Source organism: Scyliorhinus canicula, chromosome 1, assembly GCF_902713615.1.
Source record: "Scyliorhinus canicula chromosome 1, sScyCan1.1, whole genome shotgun sequence".
In the NCBI taxonomy this organism is placed as follows: domain Eukaryota; kingdom Metazoa; phylum Chordata; class Chondrichthyes; order Carcharhiniformes; family Scyliorhinidae; genus Scyliorhinus; species Scyliorhinus canicula.
Genome location: NC_052146.1, coordinates 300,244,333 through 300,269,747, shown reverse-complemented (window position 1 = coordinate 300,269,747; position 25,415 = coordinate 300,244,333). Strand labels below are relative to the sequence as shown.

Sequence of the window (25,415 nt, the reverse complement as noted above, 5' to 3'; positions counted from 1 at the left end):
CTTTAATTTTCAGATATAAATGATAAACTAGATGCTCATTCTTTTTGGGAGCATCAGTTTTGAAAGATTCAATAATATGGTCACCTTTTGGCACTATGAATGCAGTGAAAGACACAATTAAACACTGCGGAGTACAGGTACAGATCCAGTTTACCACTGTAACTGGGTCCAGCTCCACTCCTAGACACGAGACGGATGACTGACTTACAGGAGAGCCGGCTATGCTTCTTTGGGCTTCCATTATCTGTTGATCTCTCTCGCTGCGCACTTTCAGCTGTAACAAAAAGTGGCAGAGAGTTCAAATCCTGTCCGAGAAACCACGTTCGTCTCACCCTAATGTCACTTCACGGAATAAGCTGGAGGAGAGGTTTACACGGGGTGAGTGCTGGGGGGAGGGGTGGGGATTCTCTACAGAACAATCAGCTTGTTCTGCTGCATGGCGGAATCATGGAGCAGGAGTCGGGGGATCACTTATACAAACACACCTATAAATACACGTACAAGGTGACACAGTGGGTTAGCACAGCTGCCTCACGGCGCCGAGGTCCCAGGTTCGATCCCGGCTCTGGGTCACTGTCCGTGTGGAGTTTGCACATTCTCCCCGTGTTTGCGTGGGTTTCGCCCCCACAACCCATAGATGTGCAGGGTAGGTGGATTGGCCACGCTAAATTACCCCTTAATTGGAAAAAAAAGAATTGGGTATTCTAAATGTTTTTTAATAAATAAATAAATAAATAAATACACATGCATACGTATACATGAACATACACATATTCACAACGATACATGGCAGGATGGGGGGTGGGGTGGGAACTTGGAGGTGAATGTGTTGCCCGAAACTTGCTTCCTCAACCTTGTGAATGGTGGAAGTTGTGGGTTTGGAAGGTGCTGTCGAAGATGTCCGAGTGAGTCACTGCAGTTCACCATATAGGTGGTACACACAGCGGCCACATGGCACAGTTGGCGGGGTGGTTGGGTGTTTAAGGTGGTAGATATGGTGCCAACCATGGGCCATTGCGGTGCGTGGACTAAATGGTTTTGTCTCTTTCTACAATGGTGCTATTAATGTACGGCGGCCAATACCGCCCCCCTCCAACCCCCACCTCCACATTAATGTGGGGGATGAGGCCTTTCAGCCCATCGTGCCCCTGTCAGTCAGCTTCACTTCATTTTGGTTTTCAGAAACTTTACTTCAATTCGCGATGGCAAACCCAACCACTGGACGTACCTGCCGGATGTGATCCCTGAAGCATTTCAGGTTGGCGATGGCAGTGTTGAGGTCATGGCGGTCCACGTGCTCGACAGGTGTGTGCAGCCGCAGAGCGCACAGTAGCGTCACGTACTCCTCGAAGCGATTGCTGGGGCTCAGCAGGATTTCCTGAAGGCTGCAGCAACGAGGGCGACAATTTAAAAAAACTCAACCAGAGGCTGCTGGGAATTTCCACCACGCTCGAACATAAGCTCACGCGTGAATGTAAGAAATAAATGTCAACAGTTAGCATACCTCAGCATTTTAGTCATCGCCGATCGATCATGCCTGGCTAGGAAAGCGCGGAATCCTGGGGTAGTGTTTCGACACTGTAAGAGCAGTAAAGGAAGATTTCTATTAATTAGTGAGAATATAAACACAATCACAGAGCTGCTACGGCGCAAAAGAAGGTCATTCGGCCCATACCGGCTCTCCAAACAAGCATTGTGGCTTAGTGCCATTTCCCTGTATTTTCCTCGTACCCATGCACATTACATCTAATACCCTCTTGCATGTGTTCCTCCACCACACTTCCAGACACAGCATTCCGGACTCTAAACCACTCCGCCTGTGTGAAGAGGTTTTTTTCTCACATCACATCTGCTTCTTTTGCAAATCATTTTAAATCTGTGCCCTCTCGTTCTCGATCCTTCTCATGAACCGCCTGGCCTTCTCAAGATATTAAAAATCTCCATCAAATCTCCTCTTAACTGCCTTCTCTCCAAGGAGAACAGTCCTAACCTCTTCAATCTATCCTCATAGCTGAAGTTTCTCATCCCTGGAGCCGTTCTCGTCAACCCCTTCTGCACTCTCTCCAATGTGTGCACGTCCGTGCTCTCATGGCGCCCTGAGCTGGACACAATCTTCCAGCTGAGGTCTAACTCATGTCTCATATCAAGTACAGTATCTCCCCCATTACCCTCTCCACAAGGTGTTGACTCACCCACTGGGTTACCACTTCATGAACACTAGTTGTAATACAAAGAACAAAGAAAATTACAGCACAGGAACAGGCCCTTCGGCCCTCCCAGCCTGCGCCGATCCAGATCCTTTATCTAAACCCGTCTCCTATTTTCCAAGGTCTACTTCCCTCTGTTGCCGCCCGTTCATATACCTGTCCAGATGCCTCTTAAATGACGCTATCGTGCCCGCCTCTACCACCTCCGCTGGCAAAGCATTCCCGGCACCCACCACCCTCTGCGTAAAAAACTTTCCACGCACATCTCCCTTAAACTTTCCCCCTCTCACCTTGAAATCGTGACCACTTGTAACTGACACCCCCACTCTTGGAAAACGCTTGTTGCTATCCACCCTGTCCATACCTCTCATAATTTTGTAATTTTAATCAACTATCTCATCCTATTGGGCATTCTGAGCAAGGTGTTTGTAGAATCTGCGAATGATGGATGGAGGCCATTCAGCCCAATATGTCTGTGCTGGTTCCATGAAATAATTAATAATTAATTCATAATCGCTTATTGTCACAAGTAGGCTTCAATGATGTTACTGTGAAAAACCCCTAGTCGCTGTTGTGTTATGCTGCTTCGGATAACACAGGCTGCTACTTGATGCAGTCTTGACTAAAGGATGCTCCAGACTCTGAAATGAGTTAAACATGTTTATTGAACTATTAACACAGTTCTCAAATGAGTTTGACTCTGCTAATCTAACTGTAGTAACTCAGTCTAACTGTACCAGCTTGGTCTAAGCCACGTGATGGGGTGTGATGCTGCTGATCAACCCTGTCTGACTCTCTAGATGTCTGTCTGTGGAAAGAGGCAGGATGTGAGTGCCTCGTCCCTTTTATAGTGTTTATCTCATGCCCCCTTGCAGTGATGCCACCTCTGAGTGTCCTGACTGCCCATTGGTTCTGTCCTATTCTGAGTGTTCATTGGTTGCATGTTTGCATATCGTGACAGTCGCCACATTCCAGCGACTGTTCGGGAGGCTGGTACGGGAATTGAACCCGCGCTGCTGCCTTGTTCTGCATTACAGGCCAGCTGTTTAACCCACTGCGTTAAACCAGCCCCTATAATAATCGCTTATTGTCACGAGTAGGCTTCAATGAAGTTACTGTGAAAAGTCCCTAGTGGCCACATTCCGGCGCCTGTTCGGGGAGGCTGGTACGGGAATTGAACCCGCACTGCTGGCATTGTTCTGCATTACAAGCCAGCTGCTTAGCCCACTGTGCTAAACCAGCCAGTAGATGTCCAATTAGTCGCACTCCACTTTGTTCCTGCCCCCATGGCCCTTCAATTAGTTCCTTTTCAATTATTTGTCCAATTGTATTTTGAAACTGACTGCCTCCCTGTCAGACATAGTATTCCAATTCACAACTTGCAACATGTTTAAATAAAAAAATCTCATCTTGCAACTTGTCTCTGGTTCATTTGCTAATTGAATTAAATCTGAGTCCGATAATTATCAATCTCCTGACTCATTCATAATTTTGAGCAACTTTATTATATCAGCCTTAGTCTGCAGGGAGTAACCCAATCTCTCTATAACTGAAAGCCCCCCTCCGTGGTTACCATTCTAGTAAATGCTCCCTACACCCTCGCCATGGTCTTGACATTTTTAAATTATTCATTCACAGGATGTGGCCAGCATTTATTGCCCAACCTAAATTGCCCTTGAGAAGGCAATGATAAACCGCTAGGATTTCATTGTGGTTTTCCAGAGGACCGTTAAGACATGCAAGGTCAACAGTGGCTCGTGAACCAGATGGGTTTTTACGACAATGGTTTCACAGCCATCATTAGATTTTTAATTCCAGATTTTTATTGAATTCAAATTTTACCATCTGCCCTTGTGGGATTCGAACCCGGGTCCTGTAGCCATCTGGGATGGCCACTTCCAACTAGGTACAGAGCAACTCGCAAAGACTGATGGGTAAAATGGACAAGCCAAGAATCAGGCAGGCTCAGAGCCTGAAATGCATATTGGCCAGCAAAGTCCAGACGGCATCGGAACCCCGTCCCATTAGCATGGTAATCAGGCCGATTAGCAGGTGATGGCCCATCTCCCCCAACACAAAGGACGGGTACCCCAGCAACCGGGACAGTCCCAGACATTCCAGCGCCATTCCCTGTCCAAGGGAAACGTAAGCAATGGAGTCAATGACCGCTTGGGACACGCCCAGCCATCCAGATCCCTGCCCACTTATTGGTTAAGGAATCGAACAGAGTGATCAGGGATCACCCAATTAGGAAGGCCCAAATCGAAGGACCGCCCAAAAGAGCGCGAAAGCCCCCCCGAGCATGAAGGGAGAGTTTGCCATATGTTAGCTCTCTTTTGGCCTTGGTACCCCGGTCATGGCCATCGCCAAGTGCAGCAAAACCAGAAGCAAGTTCGAGTTCAACGCCCACTACTAGACGGATGAGCCCAGTTGAGCAGCCATTACCCCTTCGAACCCGAGAGATCCAGAATTGAACAGCGGCCACTGTTTTCTGACCTAAACCGGGTGCCCGAAGTTAAGTACAGGTTGTCTAAGTACAGTAATAGATGTAGTTAACTAGTAGTGTTTATGTTGCATGATTGATGGTATGCACATAAAGTACGCTTGACCTTGAACTAACAAACTGGTGTTTGGCTCTTTGATCGATAGCCGGTTGAAACTTGTGGTGGTATCATTCGATACCTGGCGACTCAAAGCATTAGAACATAGACAATATAGAAAGAAGGCAAATTCACTGATTGCCCTAATTGGAACAGAGCCACAGAAAAGACGGAGTGGTAGAGAAAACGCACAACAATCCCCAGAGCATTAGTCTGGATCTCTGGCTAACTGGTCAAGTCACAATGCCATTACACCACCTCCTCTCTATACCATCCTTCATTAAGTCTGGTACTCAGAACAATATGCCAGCTGAGACCTTACCAGCGATTTCTAAAGGTTTAACACAACATCACTGCTTTTATACTTTATTCCTCTCATTATAAACCCTGCGATCTGGTCTCCTTTATTAACAGCACTTAATCAACTTGACCTGCCACGTTCACCAATTTGTGGACATACATGTACCCAGACTTCACTTTGTCTGAATCCTTTTCAAACTGTACCCTTTGTTTTTATCGCCTCCCTTCATTCTTCCTTCACAACCCACCGTATTTAACAACGGAATTTAAAAAGACGCAGTGTGAACACGATCAGGTTATTTCAACCTGAGGATTCGGTGATGAAGGGCTATCGACTTCCGTCTGCCGCTAAGAGATAGGGAGAGAGATCGGAGCAAACTTCCCTTCCTCGGGACAACGGGAATGGGAATGTGTGAGCTTAGGGATCATTGCGAGAAACAAATATTTGAATTGGAGGAGGGGCCATGAGGGAGACAGCGCAATGCACACACCCTGCACCCCCCCTCCCCTCCCCCCAGCCAGTGTAGCGTTTAGGTGCAGGAGCTTGAGGGGGGTCAGAAAAAACCAAAATACTGCAGATGCTGGAAATGTGAAATAAAATATGGAAACGCTGGCAAACCTCAGCAAGTGCAGTGGGATTGTTCCAATAGCGGCTCGATGAATTACAGGGGGAGAACATTCAGCCCGTCGTGCTGCTGCTGGCCCATTAATCCAGTTCAGTTCCACATTCCAGCTTTCTCCCCGGACACCTGTCCTGCACCCGTCCAATTGCCTTTGGAATGTTAAGATGGGATCGGATTCCACCGCCCTTGCCGGTCAGCGTGTTCCCGATCCGAACAACCCTCCGTGTGGGAACAATTTCTGCCCATTCCCACTCTGACCCACTCGCCAGAAGAAAAGACTTTGCATTTCTATAGCGCCTTGCACACCCTTGCGGCTCTCCAAAGCTCTTTACAGCCCATTAAGTATGTTTTGGAGTGCAGTGACTGTTGCAATGGAGGAAACGGGGAAATTTAATTGGCGCACAGAAAGATCCCACAAACAGCAACCATGGAATGAGCAGCTAATCTGTTTCTTTGTCAGGTCAATTGATGGATAAATATTGGCCAGGAAACGGGGAGAACTTCCTGCGTTTCTTTGCAATCATACGGGTCAAGTGCTGGAAAATGGGATGAGAATAGTTAGGTGTTTGATGGCTGACGTGGAGGCAATGGGCCGAAGGGCCTCTTTCGGTGCTGTAAAACTCTATGACCCAATGACTGTGGGAGCTTTTAGATCCATTTGGGAGGAGCAGACATCTCGTCCGAAACACGACACGTCCGACAGCACAGCGATCCCGCCAGAAGTCAGCCTTGATTTTTATTCTCAAATCTCTGGACTCGGGGGAAACCTATTTGCTCGATTTGAACCAGTCATTATTTTGGATATCTCCATCAGCTCCCCCTTTCACCTTGCCTGCGAGGGGAGGTGGGAACCATGACTGACATTCTCCTCCCTGACCCAGGTGTCCACCGGAGTGATTGTTACCCGTGTCGCTAGCTGAGGGGGGCACATTTAGCAGGGATCCGCGCTGGGACTTAATGGTGTCTGACAACGAGCCTTCATCGTGTAATATAAAGTAACACACTGGAGGAATTGAAAGGCTGCTTCCTGCCCGCGAGAAATGGGTCTATTATCAGCAGCCATTAGGAGGAAACAGCAACGCTGGGTCTGGCTTTAATCTTATCAGCCCCTGGGCCCTTGTGCTGCCATTTCCCATTAGTGACAAACAGCATCGAAACTAAACAGGCCACAGGAAGGGCCTGAGCGATATAGACTGAACTCGGGCTGAGAAACACTTCCTCCCCAGCCAAGGCGGAGTACAGGAGATTGAGGAGTCCGGTGAAAGCAAAATACAGCGGGTGCTGGAGATCTGAAATAACACGGAAAGTGCTAGAAAAACCCAGCAGGTCCGTCATCATCCGAGACGAGAGGAACAGAATTAACGTTTCAAATTCGGAACTGAAACGGGAGGGCCAAAGGGAAAGTCAGGGATGGGTTGGAGTCCAACACTCACGTTTGCACAGTGGTTAGCACTGTTGCTTCACAGCTCCAGGGTCCCAGTTTTGATTCCCGGCTTGGGTCACTGTCCGTGCGGAGTCTGCATGTTCTCTCCGTGTCTGCGTATTCCGGGTGCTCCGGTTTCCTCCCACAGTCCCACAGAGGGGGTGGTTTAGCTCACTGGGCTAAATCGCTGGCTTTTACAGCAGACCAAGGCAGGCCAGCAGCACGGTTCGATTCCCGTACCAGCCTCCCCGGACAGGCGGCGGAATGTGGCGACTAGGGGCTTTTCACAGTAACTTCATTGAAGCCGACTCGTGACAATAAGCGATTTTCATTTCAGTCCAAAGATGTGCAGGTTAGGTGGATTGGCCGTGCTAAATTGCCCTTCGTGTCCAAAAAGGGTAGGTTGGGTTACTGGGTGACAGGGATAGGGTGGAGGTGTGGCCGTAAGTGGGGTGCTCTTTCCAAGGGTCAGTGCAGACTCGATGGGCCGGATGGCCTCCTTCTGCACTGTAAATTCTGTGATTCTAATGTTCCAGTGAAGCCCAGCATAAACCGATTAGGCACTTTGCAGCCTTCCAGACTCCAACATTGAGACCGTGAACTCTGACCTCCATTTTGATTGCCTTTTTTGCCAAGTGCCAATTAGTATCTTGTTTTCATGTTTGTTGCTTTCATACAATGCTGTCTTTTATTCTGCCATTAACACTTACTCTGGGCCGATGCTTTGTTTCTTTACTACAACCATTACCACTCCCTTTGCTTTGTGTTCTATGGCATCTTTATTATTTAGTCTCTCCCGCCCTCCTTGACTTTTCCTTTTGTTCTACCTGACCCATCCGATCCACTCTTCCTCAACAGTATAAAACCCATCACGTTTCTCCCTCTCTTCAGCTCTGAAGAAGAGTCTTACGGACTCAAAGAACAATCATAGAATCATAGAATTTACAGTGCAGAAGGAGGCCATTCGGCCCATCTTGGAAAGAGCACCCTACCCAAGGCCCACACCTCCACCCTATCCCCATAACCCAGTAACCCCACCCAACACTAAAGGCAATTTAGCATGGCCAATCCACCTAACCTGCACATCTTTGGACTGTGGGAGGAAACCGGAGCACCCGGAGGAAACCCACGCACACACGGGGAGAACGTGCAGACTCTGCACAGAAAGTGACCCAAGCCGGGAATCGAACCTGGGACCCTGGAGCTGTGAAGCAATTGGGCTAGCCACAATGCTACCGTGCTGCCCCAAAGAACTAAAGTTCTTGACCCTCGTAAGTGACCCACAAACGAGCTGGATACAACATGCTAAACGTCACCCCCTTCTTGAAGAATGACGATTTAACTTTGTTAAAGTTTGCTCTTCTTTGGCCAGTTCCGCACCCCAAGTCCTGGTAAATGCGCAGCTCGTTATTTTCCCATTAACAGCTACTCATCTGCCTGGCCCACCTCAAGATCTGTTCCATATCCAGGAACCGGTGCATTCGTTACACCATCGCCCTCGGCGGCTCATTCATCCGCGGCTTCCTCGCAAGCGCTCTATGCGCCCTGCCACTTCCAAGGGTCGAGCAAACGCACCTTCGCCCGGCAGCTTCTCGAGCATACTCGCCACATATGCTCCTGCGTCCGATCCCTCGATACCCTCCAGGAGGCCAACGATCCTCAGGTTCAACCCGCGCGACCTGTTCTCCAAATCCTCCATCTCCTGCTGCAGCCTTTTCTGATGGTCCCTCATCAGACCCATCTCCGCCGCCATCGCGGTTAGCTGGTCCTCGTGCTCAGCCACCTTCTCTTCCACCTTCTGGATCGCCAGACACCTGGGCTTCCAATCTTTTCTCCACCCGACCAATCCCAGTCTTAATCAGGTCCAGGTACTCTTGCCTTTGCTTGGCAAAGCTCTCCTGGAGGAAGTTCACCAGCTGCTCCGTTGACCACTGGGCCGGCAATCCCAGTCCCTGAGCCTCCACCACGTTATCCTGTGTTGCAGACTCCACTCTCTTCTTTGCCCAACAATCTCTCCTTTGCAGATCACCTTCTGCTCCATGACTCCATAGACTGGTGGGGGGATTCTTCCTCTCTACCTCACCAGTCTCTAATTTTACCGATTAAATTCCCCATAAGTCGGGGGAAAAGGTCCCAAAAGCCCACCACGAGCGGAAGCTACCAAATAAGCGACCCCTCACTCCATGGCCGCCACCGGAAGTCCAAAGAACAAAACAGCACAGCAACAGGCCCTTCGGCCCTCCAAGCGTGTATTGGTCATGATACCAACCTTTTGGGCAGCACGGTGGCGCAGTGGTTAGCCCTGCTGCCTCACGGCGCCGAGGTCCCAGGTTCAAACCTGGCTTTGGGTCACTGTCCGTGTGGAGTTTGCACATTCTCCCCGTGTTTGCGTGGGTTTCACCCCCACAACCCAAAGATGTGCAGGGTAGGTGGATTGGCCACGCTAAATTGTCCCATCATTAGAAAAAGGAATTGTGTACTCTAAATTTATTTATTTTTAAAAATATTACCAACCTTTGCCAAAACCCTCAGCACTTCCTTGTGCATTATCCCTCTATACCATGAGATCATAAGACACAGGAGCATAATTAGGCCACTCGGCCCATCGAGTCTGCTCCGCCATTCAATCATGGCTGATAATTTCCCATTCTCATTCTCCTGCCTTCTCCCCATAACCCTTGATCCCCTTATTAATCAAGAACCTATCTATCTCTGTCTTAAAGACACTCAGTGATTTGGCCTCCAAAGCCTTCTGCGGCAAAGAGTTCCACAGATTCACCACCCTCTGGCTGAAGAAATTCCTCCTCATCTCTGTTTTAAAGGATCGTCCCTTTAGTCTGAGATGGTTTCCTCTGGTTCTAGTTTGTTCGACAAGTGGAAACACCCTCTCCACGTCCACTCTATCCAGGCCTCACAGTATCCTGTAAGTTTCAATAAGATCCTTTCTCATCCTTCTAAATTCCAACAAGTACAGACCCAGAATCCTCAACCGTCCCTCATATGACAAGCTCTTCATTCCAGGGATCATTCTTGTGAACCTCCTCTAAACCCTATCCAAGGCCAGTACGTCCTTCCTTAGATATACCCGTCCTATCCATGTTTCTGTTAAGATGCCTTTTGAATGTCGCTAATGTATCTGCTTCCACAACCTCCCCTGGCAACGCGTTCCAGGCACTCACCACCCTCTGTGTAAAAAACCTGCCTCGAAGGGCAGCACGGTGGCGCAGTGGTTAGCACGGCTGCCTCACGGCTCCGAGCTCCCAGGTTCGATCCCGGCTCTGGGTCACGGTCCGTGTGGAGTTTGCACATTCTCCTTGTTTTGCGTGGGTTTCGCCCCCACAGCCCAAAGATGTGCAGGGTAGGTGGATTGGCCACACTAAATTGCCCCTTATTTGGAAAAAATGAATTGGGTACTCTAAATTTAAAAAAAATCTGCCTCCGCACATCTCCTCTGAACGTTGCCCCACGGACCTTAAACCTATGCCCCTTGGTGACTGACTCAAAACGTTAACTCTGTTTGTCTCTCCACAGTTGCTACCTGACCTGCTGACTATTGAGGAGTGATCTGATTGAGTTGTTGGAAACTGCACAAAGAATTTGATAGGTGAGATGAAGGGAAAGAATTTCCTCAGGGGTCCTGAACTTTGAAATTAAAACTATGTCCTTCAGGACATAAAATCTTCCACCCATAGTTGTGGAAATCTGGAACTCATGCCCATAAATCACGGGTCAGTTGGAGGGATGTACACACTTGTCCTGTAAGGGCATCAATGGATATGGAGCTAAGGTGGGTAGATGGAGCATGGTGAAACGGGCTTGAGGGGCTGAATGGCCTCTTTCTGTTCACATACTCGAATGAACACCACCTGGCTGACTCACAGACCCGGAGCACAAGACATCAACAGCAGCTTTCATTTCTAAGGAGATGTTAGGACAGGTGGCTTGATCAAAGAGGTTGATTTTAAGGAGCACCTTAAAGGTGGGGAAGCCGAGGAGGGAATCTCAGAGTTCAGGGCCCAAGGCAGCTGGAAGCGTGAGCAACAATGGTGGAGTTATTGAAATGGAGGCTGGAATTGGAGGCGCTCAGAGATCTCAGAAGGTGGTAGGGCTGAAGGAGTTACAGAGATGGATTGCGGGGGGTGAAGCCATGGAGGATTTGAAAACAAAGGTGGGAACTTAAAGGCTGCATTTCCAGCTGGCTCCATCTGCTGCTTCCCTTTGTGTGTCCCCATCACATGGCTTCCAGGTTGCTAGTGAAAGAGCCTGAGGAACCTCAAGCTTGAGGCAGACAAGATCACCCGGAGGAGGGGGGAACTAATCAGGTTAAGTGAGAGAGGGCCTTGGAAAATGAAAACAATTGGTTTTACTCCTCAAAACAATCACACGCCAGTGCATAATGTCTCCAATTCTGGCCAGGTTTGGAATATAAGAACTAGGAGCAGGAGTAGGCCATCTGGCCCCTCGAGCCTGCTCCGCCATTCAATGAGATCATGGCTGATCTTTTTGTGGACTCAGCTCCACTTTCCCGCCCGAACACCATAACCCTTAATCCCTTTATTCTTCAAAAAACTATCTATCTTTACCTTAAAAACATCCAGCGAGGTAGCCTCAACTGCTTCACTGAGCAGAGAATTCTGCAAATTCACAACCCTTTGGGTGAAGAAGTTCCTCCTCAACTCAGTCCTAAATCTGCTGCCCCTTATTTTGAGGTTATGCCCCCTAGTTCCAGTTTCACCCTCCAGCAATCTCCCTTCTTCTATCCTCTCTATTCCCTTCATAATTTAAGTCCCAGGGTTGTTGATAACGAAGCTACCATTTCAAGAGCCGCTGACTCTGAATTTACTGGCTGATTTTAATCTTACACGCAGGGCATTTCAAAAGACAGGATGACAATTTCATCTGAGATTGGCTGACGCACGATGTCCTTCCCGAACCCGTTCTCTAAAACACCAGCTCACACCCCAAACGGATGCGCACGCACCTTATCGACAATCTTCAGGATGGCGCTGTAGTTGTTGAAGAAGTTGGTGTAATTTGTCAGTCTGGTGCTGAACTTGATGAAGATGTCTCCCAGACACTGCGACGGACCCCACTCACTGAAACGGTCTCGCAGGTCCCGTAATAAATCCCTACAACAATCAACACAACCGCCACTGTTATTGGAATGCCGAAGGAATGTGGCTAACAGGCCCAGGATAAACTGGGATTGGAGGCTGACATCAAAGCGAGGGGTTCACAAAATTTACATTTAGAATTAAGAATACCTGGACAGGGCACGGTGGCGCAGTGGTTAGCACTGCTGCCTCACGGCACCGAGGACCCGGGTTCGATCCCGGCCCCCCCGGGTCACTGTTCGTGTGGCGATTGCACATTCTCCCCGTGTTTGCGTGGGTTTCACCCCCACAAACCCAAAGATGTGCAGGGTAGGTGGATTGGCCGCGCTAAATTGCCCCTTAATTTAAAACAAAATATCTGGACTGAGTTACAAACTGGAATCTAATTGAGGGGTTCAAATGGTTGATATTTGGAATAAAGGAAAGTTGGGAGTGAGTTACAGTCTGGAATCTAATTGAGGGGCTCAGGTAGTTTATATATAGAATAACAGATACCCAGGAGTAAGTTACAGATTACAGTCTAACAGAGAGGTTCAGATGGATTATATATAGAGTACTGGCAACCTGGAAGTCAGTGACAGGCTGGAATCGAATTGAGGGGCTCGGGTAGAATATACGTAGAATAATGGATACTTTGGAGTGAGTTACAGACTGGAATCTAACCGAGTTCAGGTGGTTTATTCATAGAATAATGGACACCTGGGAGTGAGTAACTGACTGGAATCTAACCGAGGGGCTCGGGTGGTTTGTATATAGAATGATTTTGACGGTGCGACGATACATTTGGTCGATCTCTTGTCAGAGCTCATCCAAAGCATTACCCTTCCTCCCCACTCTACTGCTCATTATATAATGTGGTGTTTTTGATAAACTGTACTAATAATAATAATAATCGCTTCTTGTCATGAGTAGGCTTCAATGAAGTTACTGTGAAAAGCCCCTAGTCGCCACATTCCGGCGCCTGTCCGGGGAGGCTGGTACGGGAATTGAACCCGCGCTGCTTTCTTGTTCTGCATTACAAGCCAGCTATTTAGCCCAGTGTGCTAAACCAGCCCCCCCCCCCCCCCCCTCCGCCCCCCCACAATAAATGACGAGGTGAACCTGTTGAGTTCCAGGATTAACAGGATGTCAGAAAAGATGATGTGGATGTTGGCCGTGCTCAGGATTGCTCGATTGGACTCCAGTGCTGCTCGGAGTGGAGCCCAGTAAATGTCCTTCACAATCTCCAGGGTCTGCACGTAACTCTGCTCGCTGGACAAGGTCTCTCTGGCCAACTGTGTCCGTCTCTCCACAAACTCCCCATCCGGCCTTCTGTTCTAGAAAAGAGGCGGAAAAGTCGAAGACTAAGTGACCAGTGGAAATTAGAGGCATATTTATTTAAAAATGTAATTCTGTGAATAGGCTGCCCATCCCTGATTGCCCTCGATAAGATGGTGGTGAGCAGCGGCAGTCTGCATGGTGAAAGCACACCCACAGTGCTGGAAGAAACAAGGAGTTTGGGGGTTTTGATCCAGTCACAATGCACGAACACCAGCGGATGTCCAGTTTGAGATGGGCGTTATTGGGTGGGGGAGCTCGGGGGCGGGGGGGGCTGCGGTGGGATTCCCAGGCACCTCCTGTCCTGTTTAGGTGGTAGAGGTTACAGGTTTGGGTGGTGCTGTTGAAGAGGTCTTGCCAATTTACTGCATTCTGCAGCTGGTTCACACTGCACTGTTGGTGGGGGGAGTGAATGTTTAAGGTAGTCAGTAGTTGCTGATTGGGGGAGGGGCTCGCTCAGTTGACGGGATGGCTAGCCTGTAGTTCACAACAACACAATGAGCGCGGGACATGATTCCCATTCCGGCTGAGGTAAACTTGAGACCTGCCTCCTTTCCCTATCCATAGTAACAATCGGGAGATAAGCCATAGTTTGCGACTCTCAAATAATTGAGGATGCTACTTAGAGAAGAGAAGATGGCTGCTGGTCATATAGATAGAGAATTTACAGTGCAGAAGGAGGCCATTCAGCCCATCGGGTCTGCACCCTCCCCTTGGAAAGAGCACCCACCTCCGCCCCATACCCGCAACCCAACCAACCTCTTTGGATACAAAGGGCAATTTAGCATGGCCAATCCAACTAACCTGTATGTCTTTGGACTGTGGGAGGAAACCGGTGCATCCGGAGGAGAAAGATTGCAAATTAAATCTTTTGGTGCATCCCACACACCTCCATTATTTATTTTTTGATTTTGATTGAACACATAGGGTTTTCATAGAGTAAACAAGGAGAAACGTTTTGCATTGGTGGGAGGGTTAATAACCAGAGGACACGTTGAAGATTAAGGCAGTTGATGAGGAGATTGCTTGTGTACACAGCAAGTTGTTACAATCTGTAACGGATTGTCGGAAATGGCAGTGGAAGCAGTAATTTTCAAAGGAAAGCGGAGGAATACTTGAAAATAAAAATGATACTTGGCTATAGAGCAGAGGAAGTGGGTCTGATTGGCGGTCTCTTTCAATGAGCTGGCAGCCCACATTGGGCTGGCAGCGCACAATGGGCTGAGTGGCCTCCTGCTGTGCTGTGTGATTCTAGTTTACTGCGCAGTGAGGACTAACAATTCCCACATCTTGGGACACAGGAAAACATTAAGACTTGGAGAAATTGATCTTGTGTTTTCACTTTGCAATTCTCATCCAGGTTTTCAAATCTGTGCATGACCTCACTTTTCCCATCTCGACTCTCTCCTGTCTTACAAACCTTGATAATCACAGGGCCCTTCCAACTAAGTCCTCTGATCCCTCATTTTAGTTCTTCCACCGTTGGTGGTTATTGTCACGTTCTGTCAACTGGCTGAAGTGAATGATGAACTACAGAACATGTAGTTTAAAATAATTTATTGTAAAATAACTGTGTGGTGAGATAACTAGGAAAAATAAACTAACAAACAACTAACACTGAACAACTCTTGTGGAACTAGTGCAAATACATCTATACCCAGCACGACCAGCTCCCAACTCCCAGATCACATGGTGGTGTGATGGGTTTACAATGCCACCTAGTGGTTGGAGGTCATGCATAATATTATGCACAAACTTACGTTATGCATATCATCGCAGTTATGCCTTCAATTGCCTGGACCTCAAGCTTGGAAATTCCCTCCCTAAACCTCTCGCCTCGGTACTGCGTTCCTCCTGTAAGATAATCCTGAAAACCCGTCATCACGCCCGTCCTCACGCCCGTCCTCACGCCCGCCCTCACGCCCGTCCTCACGCCCGTCCTCGTGCCCGTCCTCACGCCCGTCCTCACGCCCGCCCTCACGCCCGCCCTCACGCCCGTCCTCACGCCCGTCCTCACGCCCGTCCTCACGCCCGTCCTCACGCCCGTCCTCACGCCCTCCCTCACGCCCGCCCTCACGCCCGTCATCACGCCCGCCCTCACGCCCGTCCTCACGCCCGTCCTCACGCCCGCCCTCACGCCCGCCCTCACGCCCGTCCTCACGCCCGTCCTCACGCCCGTCCTCACGCCCGCCCTCACGCCCGTCCTCACGCCCGTCCTCACGCCCGCCCTCACGCCCGTCCTCACGCCCGTCCTCACGCCCGTCATCACGCCCGCCCTCACGCCCGTCCTCACACCCGTCCTCACGCCCGTCCTCACGCCCGCACTCACGCCCGCCCTCACGCCCGTCCTCACGCCCGTCCACACGCCCGTCCTCACGCCCGTCCTCACGCCCGCCCTCACGCCCGCCCTCACGCCCGTCCTCACGCCCGTCCTCACGCCTGTCCTCACGCCTGTCCTCACACCCGTTGTCCTGATCCTCAGTCTGAGCACTCACCAAGTGGATCAGCTCCTTGACAGTCTCCTCATGCCCCTGGGGCGGATGAGAGACACGTTCCCAGCTTCCGGCATCTTCCACCTCACCTTCCTGCAGGGGATGGAAACAGGGAGAAAGCCAACATGGATGAGTGAGAGGGGTGGGGGTGGCAGGTAAGGGGGGGGGGGGGCATACCCGCTCCTGTCCTGAAGGTTTGTGCCAGGATGCGGGTCCATGGGGCACCAGGAGACTTCAGCCCCACAGCAGAGAGGCTGCTCCTCACCTTGAAGTTCGGCAGTGTGCATTATTTTGACCAATCTTGTGAGGGGAATCATTGCTGAATCCAACCAGATTCCAACTTGCCTGTGGTGGGGTGGGGGTGGGTGAGGGGTCTCTGGAATGTTATAAAAAGGGAAAATCCCCAGGTTGATGGACCCCGCCCCTACGTCCCCCACTCTGTAGCCCAAGAAGAGTGAGAAACAGAGAATGAAAAATAGGTGCAGGGTGGGATTGGATTGGATTGGATTTGTTTATTGTCACGTGTACCGAGGTACAGTGAAAAGTATTTTTCTGCGAGCAGCCCAACAGATCATTAAGTACATGGGAAGAAAAGGGAACAAAAGAAAATACATAATAGGGCAACACAAGGTACACAATGTAACTACATAACACCAGCATCAGGTGAAGCATACAGGGGTGTAGTATTAATCAGTTCAGTCCACAAGCAGGTCATTTAGGACTCTGGTAACAGCGGGGAAGAAACTGTTTTTGAGTCTGTTCGTGCGTGTTCTCAGACTTTTGTATATTGCCATTCACAATGGCAGGATTTGCCAAAGTGTTTTACAGCCAATTTTGGGACTGCAGTCATTGTCATAATGTAGGTAAACATGGCAGACAATTTGTGCAGAGCAAGCTCCCATAAACAGCAATGTGATAATTTGTCCTTGCGATGTTGGTTAAGGAATAAATATTGGCCAGGACACCGGATATAACGCCCTTCAAAATTGTACCACAGGATCTCCCACATTGCTGAGAGGGCAGGCGATTTATTTATTTATTTTTAATAGAACTTTTACAGTATCCAATTATTATTTTTTGCCAATTAAGGGGTGATTTAACGTGGCCAATCCACCTATCCTACACATCTTTTTGGGTTGTGGGGGTGAGACCCACGCAGACACGGGGAGAATGTGCTAACTCCACACGGACAGTGACCCAGGGCCAGGATTCAAACCCGGGACCTTGGTGTCCTGAGGCAGCAATGCTAACCACTGTGCCACCCCCAGGTAGACGATTTAAAAAAATAAATAAATAAATTTAGAGTACCCAATTATTCTTTTTTTCCCAATTAAGGGGCAATATGGCATGGCCAATCCACCTAACCTGCACATCTCTGGGTTGTGGGGGTGAAACCCATGCAGACACGGGTAGAATGTGCAAACCCTACACGGAGAGTGACCCAGGGCCGGGATCGAACATGGGACCTCGGCGCCGTAGCCCCAGTGCTAACCACTGCACCATTGTGCTGCACTCCAGGGAGATGATTTAATATCTTAGCACTCTCTCACTACTGCACTGGGAGTGTTGACCTAGATTTTATGGTCAAGTCTCTGGAGTGGGACTGAGAGGTAAGGGTGATCCCCACCGACACCCAATGTTATCCTGAAAATGGCTTCCCTGTCAAAGAATCGGGAATTCTGCACAAAGTCGGAGATCCAACTCGGACTCTTCCTGGTCTCCACAGGACCCGGTAGTTATAGGGTATGTTCAAGACTTGGTGAGTGATGTAGCTGCTAAGATCTCTTTATTGTTCTTCCCCTGTTGGTCAATGGTCCTGAACTGGAACACCATTACTAGAGTTTTATAACTCCCCATCAAAATCCCCCTTCAAAAGGAAATTGGAGAAATACTTGCAGATGAAAGGTTTTCAGGCAAAAAAAAATGCAGGAGTATGGGGTAAAGGGATGGGGAGTGGAACCTATTGAATAGGTCTTTCAAAGAGCCAGCACGGGCAATGATGGGCCGAATGGCCTCCTTGTGCACTGTAACATTCCGATATTCAACAATCAAAGAAAGAAATCAGGTGACTGCACCTCCACCAGGTCAATCCCTCCGCCACCTTGTGTCAGAAACGTGTCAGCAGCTTTTAATGACTCGCTCTTCCCAGATCGGCTGTTAAGGAAGTTAGCGAGAAACTCCAGTGGCTTCTCCTGGAATATAAAGAGGGCGGATCATATTGCATCGTGCTGGGAAATCCCAAGGCAGAATATCTAATGGAGCATGTGTTGTAGTGGAATAACTTCCAAATAACAGGCTCCACTGAAGGGACTGAGAAATTGGAAAGGCTTCTTTAACTGCAACATCTATTAGGAACAGGCGTAGACCATTCAGCCCCTCCAGCCTGTCCCACCATTTAAGAAGACCGTGGCTGATGTGTGACATGTCTCCATATACCTGCCTTTGGCCCGCATCCCTTAATATCTTTGCTTAACAAAAACCTATCTCGAGATTTAAAATTAACAACTGATCGAGCTTCAACTGTTTTTGTGGGAGAGAGTTCCAAATCTCTACCACCCTTTTAGTGAAGAAGTTCTTCCGAACATCTCTCCTGAACGCTCTGGCCCTAACTTTTAGATTATGCCCCCAGTTTTAGAATCTGCAACCAGTGGAAATAGTTTATCTTTATCTACCCTGCCTTTCCCTTTTGCTATCTTGAAGGCTTCGATCAGATCACCCGTTGACCTCCTAAATTCTAGCAAAGGTAGGCTTAATTTGTGTAATCTCTCCTCGTAATTTAGGATCTAACCAGCGTTTTGTCCAGCTGCAGCATCTGTCTGTTTATATTCCAATCCTCTGGGTGGAAAGGCTAACATTCCATTAGCCTTTTTGATTATTTCCTGCACTTGGATTAATACACCTGAACCCTCAAATCTCTTTGCGCATCCACTGTACCTCACCTCTTTCTATTTAGAAAGGGCTGGTTTAGCTCAGTGGGCTAGACAGCTGGTTTGTAATGCAGAACAAGGCCAGCAGCACGGGTTCAATTCCCGACCAGTTTACCCGAACAGGCGCCGGAACGTGGCTACTAGGGGCTTTTCACAGTAACTTCATACTTGTGACAATAAAAGCTTATTATTAGAAAGCATACAATTAAAAAGGCAAAGGAATGTTAGCATTTATTGCAAAAGGACTGGAGTCTAAAAGTGGAGAAGTGTTGCTGCAATTGTATAGGGTGTTGGGGAGACCACATCTGGAGTATTGGGTCCAGTTTTGGGCTCCTTATTTGAGGAAGGATGTGGTGGCATTGGAGGCAGTTCAGAGGAGGTTCACCAGATTGATTCTGGGGATGAAAGGGTTAACATAGAACATAGAAAAATACAGCACATAACAGGCCCTTCGGCCCACGATGTTGTGCCGAATCTTTGTCCTAGATTAATCATAGATTATCATAGAATTTACAGTGCAGAAGGAGGCCATTCGGCCCATCGAGTCTGCGCCGAGTCTGAAAAGAGCACCCTACCCAAGGTCAACACCTCCACCCTATCCCCATAACCCAGTAACCCCACCCAACACTAAGGCCAATTTTGGACACTAAGGGCAATTTATCATGGCCAATCCACCTAACCTGCACATCTTTGGACTGTGGGAGGAAACCGGAGCACCCGGAGGAAACCCACGCACACACGGGGAGGATGTGCAGACTCACCACAGACAGTGACCCAAGCTGGGAATCGAACCTGGGACCCTGGAGCTGTGAAGCAATTGTGCTAGCCACAATGCTACCGTGCTGCCCTTAAGAACAAATTAATCTACACTCCATCATTCTACCGTAATCCATGCACCTATCCAATAGCCGCTTGAAGGTCCCTAATGTTTCCGACTCAACTACTGCCACAGGCAGTGCATTCCATGCCCCCACTACTCTCTGGGTAAAGAACCTACCTCTGACATCACCCCCTATTTCTTCCACCATTTATCTTAAATTTATGTCCCTTTTGGTTTGTTCCACCCGGGGAAAAAGTCTCTGACTGTCTACTCTATCTATTCCCCTGATCATCTTATAATCCTCTATCAAGTCGCCCCTCATCCTTCTCCGTTCTAATGAGAAAAGGCCTAGCACCCTCAACCTTTCCTCGTATGACCTACTCTCCATTCCAGGCAACATCCTGGTAAATCTCCTTTGCACCTTTTCCAAAGCTTCCACATCCTTCCTAAAATGAGGTGACCAGAACTGCACACAGTACTCCAAATGTGGCCTTACCAAGGTTTTGTACAGCTGCATCATCACCTCACGGCTCTTAAATTCAATCCCTCTGCTGATGAACGCTAGCACACCATAGGCCTTCTTCGCAGCTCTATCCACTTGAGTGGCAACTTTCAAAGATCTATGAACATAGACCCCAAGATCTCTCTGCTCCTCCACATTGCCAAGAACCCCACCGTTAACCCTGTATTCCTCATTCATATTTGTCCTTCCAAAATGGACAACCTCACACTTTTCAGGGTTTTTTTTTTCTTTTTTTTTTCTTATAAATTTAGAGTACCCAATTATTTTTTTCCAATTAAGGGGCAATTTAGCGTGGCCAATCCACCTAACCTGCACATATTTTGGGTTGTGGGGGTGAAACCCACGGAGGCACAGGGAGAATGTGCAAACTCCACACGGACAGTGACCCGGAGCCGGGATTTGAACCCGGGTCCCCAGCGCCGTAGGCAGCAATGCTAACCACTGTGCCACCGTGCTGCCCGCACTTTTCAGGGTTAAACTCCATCTGCCACTTATCAGCCCAGCTCTGCATCCTATCTATGTCTCTTTGCAGCCGACAACAGCCCTCCTCACTATCCACAACTCCACCAATCTTCGTATCATCTGCAAATTTACTGACCCACCCGTCAACTCCCTCATCCAAGTCATTAATGAAAATCACAAACAGCAGCGGACCCAGAACTGATCCCTGCGGTACGCCACTGGTAACTGGGCTCCAGGCTCAATATTTACCATCCACCACCGCTCTCTGACTTCTATTGGTTAGCCAGTTCGTTATCCAACTGGCCAAATTTCCCACTATCCCATGCCTCCTTACTTTCTGCATAAGCCTACCATGGGGAACCTTATCAAATGCCTTACTAAAATCCATGTACACCACATCCACTGCATTATCTTCATCCACATGCTTGGTCACCTCCTCAAATAATTCAATAAGACTTTTAAGGCAAGACCTACCCCTCACAAATCCGTGCTGACTATTCCTAATCAAGCAGTGCCTTTCCAGATGCTCAGAAATCCTATCCCTCAGTACCCTTTCCATTACTTTGCCTACCACTGAAGTAAGACTAACTGGCCTGTAATTCCCATGGTTATCCCTATCCCCTTTTTTGAACAGGGGCACGACATTCGCCACTCTCAAATCCCCTGGTACCACCTCTGTTGACAGTGAGGACGAAAAGATCATTGCCAACGGCTCTGCAATTTCATCTCTTGCTTCCCATAGAATCCTTGGATATATCCCATCAGGCCCGGAGGACTTGTCTATCCTCAAGTTTTTCAAAATGCCCAACACATCTTCCTTCCTAAAAGTATCTCCTCGAGCTTACCAGTCTGTTTCACACTGTCCTCTCCAACAATATGGCCCCTCTTGTTTGTAAATACTGAAGAAAAATACTTGTTCAAGACCTCTCCTATCTCTTCAGACTCAATACACAATCTCCCGCTACTGCCCTTGATCGGACCTACTCTCGCTCCAGTCATTCTCATATTTCTCACATATGTGTAAAAGGCCTTGGGGTTTTCCTTGATCCTACCCGCCAAAGATTTTTCATGCCCTCTCTTAGCTCTCCTAATCCCTTTCTGCAGTTCCCTCCTCACTGTCTTGTATCCCTCCAGCGCCCTGTCTGAACCTTGTTTCCTCAGCCTTACACAAGTCTCCTTCTTCCTCTTAACAAGACATCCAACCTCTCTTGTCAACCATGGTTCCCTCACTCGACCACCTCTTCCCTGACTGACAGGGACATACATATCAAGGACAAGTAGTATCTGTTCCTTGAACAAGTTCCACATTTCACTTGTGTCCTTGAAATAAGAGGAGAGATTAAACAGTTTGGGCTTATCCGCGCCGGAGTTTAGCAGGACGAGAGGGGATCTGATCGAAGTGTATAAAATACTAAATGGGATTGATGAAGTAAATGTAGACCAAATGTCCCCACCTTATGGGGAAATCTAGAATAAGAGGTTGTGGATATTGGTTGAGAGGCGGTGGATTTAGAACTGAGATGAGGAGGAACTACTTCTCGCAGAAGGTGGTGAATTTGGGGAACTCGCTGCCCCAGAGTGCGGCGGAGTCCGAGTCATTAAATGGTTTCAAGAAGGAGATAGATATATTTCTGATTTTAAAATGGGTTAAAGGGATATGGGGAACAGGTGGGGAGGTGGATTTGAGACCAGGAAGAGATCAGCCATGATCTCTCAGCCATGATATGAGAATGACTGGAGCAGGCTCGAAGGGTGAATTGCCCACTTCTGCTCCTAATTCTTATGTTCCTCTGTTAGTTAACAGTCTCTTGTGTGGGACTTTATCAAATGTCTTCTGGAAGCCCATATAAATAAAATCCATAGACAATACATTTTCTAGAGCTCCCTTCACATAGTTAAACACCCGTTTAAAAGTTGTTATTGAATCCATTCAGACAGTGCATTCCAGATAATAACTTACTACTTAAAACAACATTACAGTGCAGAAGGAGGCCATTCGGCCCATCGAGTCTGCACCAGCTCTTGGAAAGAGCACCCTACTTAAGCCCACACCTCCAACCTATCCCCGTGACCCAGTAACCCCACCCAACCCTTTTTGGTCACTAAGGGCAATTTATCATGGCCAATCCACCTAACCTGCACATCTTTGGACTGTGGGAGGAAACCGGAGCACCCGGAGGAAACCCACACAGACACGGGGAGTTCATGCAGACTTCGCACAGGCAGTGACCTAAGCCAGGAATCCAACCTGGGACCTCAGCACCGTGAGGCAGCAGGGCTAACCCACTGCGCCACCGTGCTGCCCCCTCCTGCTGGTATAAACTGTTATTTCAATAAGACATGTAAGAAATCCAGACTGTGTCTTTTTGCTATTTATTGTAAATGACTTTCTGTGTACGTGTTAAGATGGTGAAGACTCCAGCCCCCCAGGTCTGAATGTGAAATAAACTGAACTTCTGCGTTAATGGTATTGTAGGTTGGCTGCGTGTTAATTATAAAAGTGGACCACACATACTGAGGGTTTCAAGGAAACACATCATAGACTATTTTTTAAATAATTCAAAAACATATCTGCCCACGGACAGACAGGGGGGAGGATGAAGTAATTCAATTTGTCTCTCTCCTGTCCCTAACTGTCTCTTCTTATTTACTTGAGCAAACCCCCTCATGATTGTGAAAGACTCTTTTAAATGTCCCTTTCACCTTTTCTATTCTCCCTGTAGCCAAAGGACCTCACCCCTGGTACCATCCCAATCTTCAATCGTCTCTGAGAAAAGATGAAGTTGCTCCTGAATGATATTTACCCATTTTTCCCTCGTCATAGCGATCAGTCCTTCAGTTAAAGCTTGAGCAGTTTCCTGATTCTGCCGGACTTTGGTTACACTCATTGAGTCAAACATTAGCTGCCCTGCAGGAAATAAAGGGCACACGTTACACTGCACAGCAAGACTGGCATAAATCTGTGACGCCCGCACTGATATAACTGCCTCCATAAAAGTAACTCCAGTTGCAGAAATTGCTCACACTGAGTGCGGGAGATACGCTCAGGGTAAGGAGATTAAAGGAAAAACAGGAACTGAGTGAAAGAGAGAATGGAGGAAAGATTTAAAAACAAAAGGATATCCGGACAGGAAAAGTCAAAGGAAATAACAGAGCTTTACCAAAATCAAGCAGATGGCAAGAAAGCATCATTATTATTATTATCAATGGATGGATCAATGGATGGATGGGGGGGATGGATGGAGGGTGGAACGGATGGACAGAAGAATAGATGGAGAGATGGATGGATAGATGGATGGGGGATGGATGAATAGATGGATAGATGGATGGAGGGAGGAATGGATGGAGGGACGGACAAATAGATGGAGGGACGGACGGATGGACAGAAGGATGGATGGAGGGAAGGATGGATAAGTGGACGTGGGATGGATGAATAGATGGATGGATGAACAGACAGACGGACTGATGATCATTATGGTGGCAGGTGCCAAATTGTGATGACGATACAAATAAAACAAGTCATCAGAATTCAGAACATCATTATGGACAATCATTAAAATAAACAATGTGAAGATTGCACAATTACGAACATTTGAATATAAAATTACAAAACATTGCAAAATGCAAGTCTCCTTAATTATACAATAGAAATGAAAGGTTTGCTACACTCTGCATTTTGTTGTATACTGTCGCATTGAGTTCATTCAATCCATCATTCAATTCTCAATTACTTATATAATTTCCATAGGATTTACAGTGCAGAAGGAGGCCATTTGGCCCATCGAGTCTGCACCGTCCCTTGGAAAGTGCCATCAATAATAGTGATGAGTTTTATAACAGAGGGGATTGGGCTGTCTTGCCGTCTATTCTTATTTGCGAATGGTGTCTTTTCTCAATAATGCCTTTGCACATTTACTTCTGTGTGGTTGTGTCAAAAGATAATGGCTGTTGGAGGTAGGATTAAGAGTTTTCTAGAAAACATTTTTATTTCAACTTTTGACAATGGAGTCCAGGAAAAAGGAAGAAGTGGAGAAGGAGAAAGATAAGAGGAAGAAAGAGCAAAGGTTTAGTAAGCAGGAAATCTTAATTCCAGCCTTCCACATTAACTTCCATAATACCTTTTCGAACTCCACTGGATTTTGAAGAGAGGATGCGAGGGTCAGGGAGGAGCAGCAGTCCAGTGTTTATATGCTATAGAAGATGGTGAGATTGGCACTGAAAAAGTCATGGTAGCTAAAGAGAAACTTCCGGCAACTGTACAAGGCTTAAATATTTAACACAGAACAAGAGATAGAATCTGATTGAAATCCTACCAATCATCCTCGCACAGTCGTCTCTCTGCAGTTGCCTGAAATACGGTCTCATCTGTTTCCGGACAGTTCTCAGAACCTCCTCCTGTACCTGTGCCATCCTGCTCCATTCGTACAACTTCACCTCATTGAAGTATATCGCTGGGGGAGCCGGATCCTTCACATTCCATAGCCACTCACTGAAGACTAACAGCAAACACTCAAATGTAATCGCTCCGTCATTGGTGGGCGTGACTTCAGCTGCCTCGGACGCACGGTCTGGAATTCTCTCCCTCACCCTCTCCGGCTAACCGCTTC

At 48.0% G+C, this 25,415-nt stretch overlaps 1 protein-coding gene across 3 annotated transcripts in view; it reads right to left on the bottom strand.

Moving 5' to 3' along the window:
- The window catches only part of LOC119976144 (epithelial cell-transforming sequence 2 oncogene-like), an 83,657-nt gene that overhangs the window by 6,688 nt on the left and 51,554 nt on the right, over positions 1-25,415 (bottom strand). For 2 of the 3 annotated variants that reach the window (XM_038816347.1, XM_038816356.1), the window contains exons 12-20: positions 25,122-25,304; positions 23,613-23,716; positions 18,152-18,268; positions 16,080-16,169; positions 13,369-13,583; positions 12,135-12,282; positions 1,505-1,578; positions 1,229-1,385; positions 209-274 (exon numbers count right to left, since the gene is read on the bottom strand). In XM_038816347.1, coding sequence (XP_038672275.1) covers positions 209-274; positions 1,229-1,385; positions 1,505-1,578; positions 12,135-12,282; positions 13,369-13,583; positions 16,080-16,169; positions 18,152-18,268; positions 23,613-23,716; positions 25,122-25,304 — 1,154 coding nt within the window. The remainder of the gene's footprint in view (positions 1-208; positions 275-1,228; positions 1,386-1,504; positions 1,579-12,134; positions 12,283-13,368; positions 13,584-16,079; positions 16,170-18,151; positions 18,269-23,612; positions 23,717-25,121; positions 25,305-25,415) is intronic. The other variant, XM_038816365.1, reaches the window with a different exon arrangement.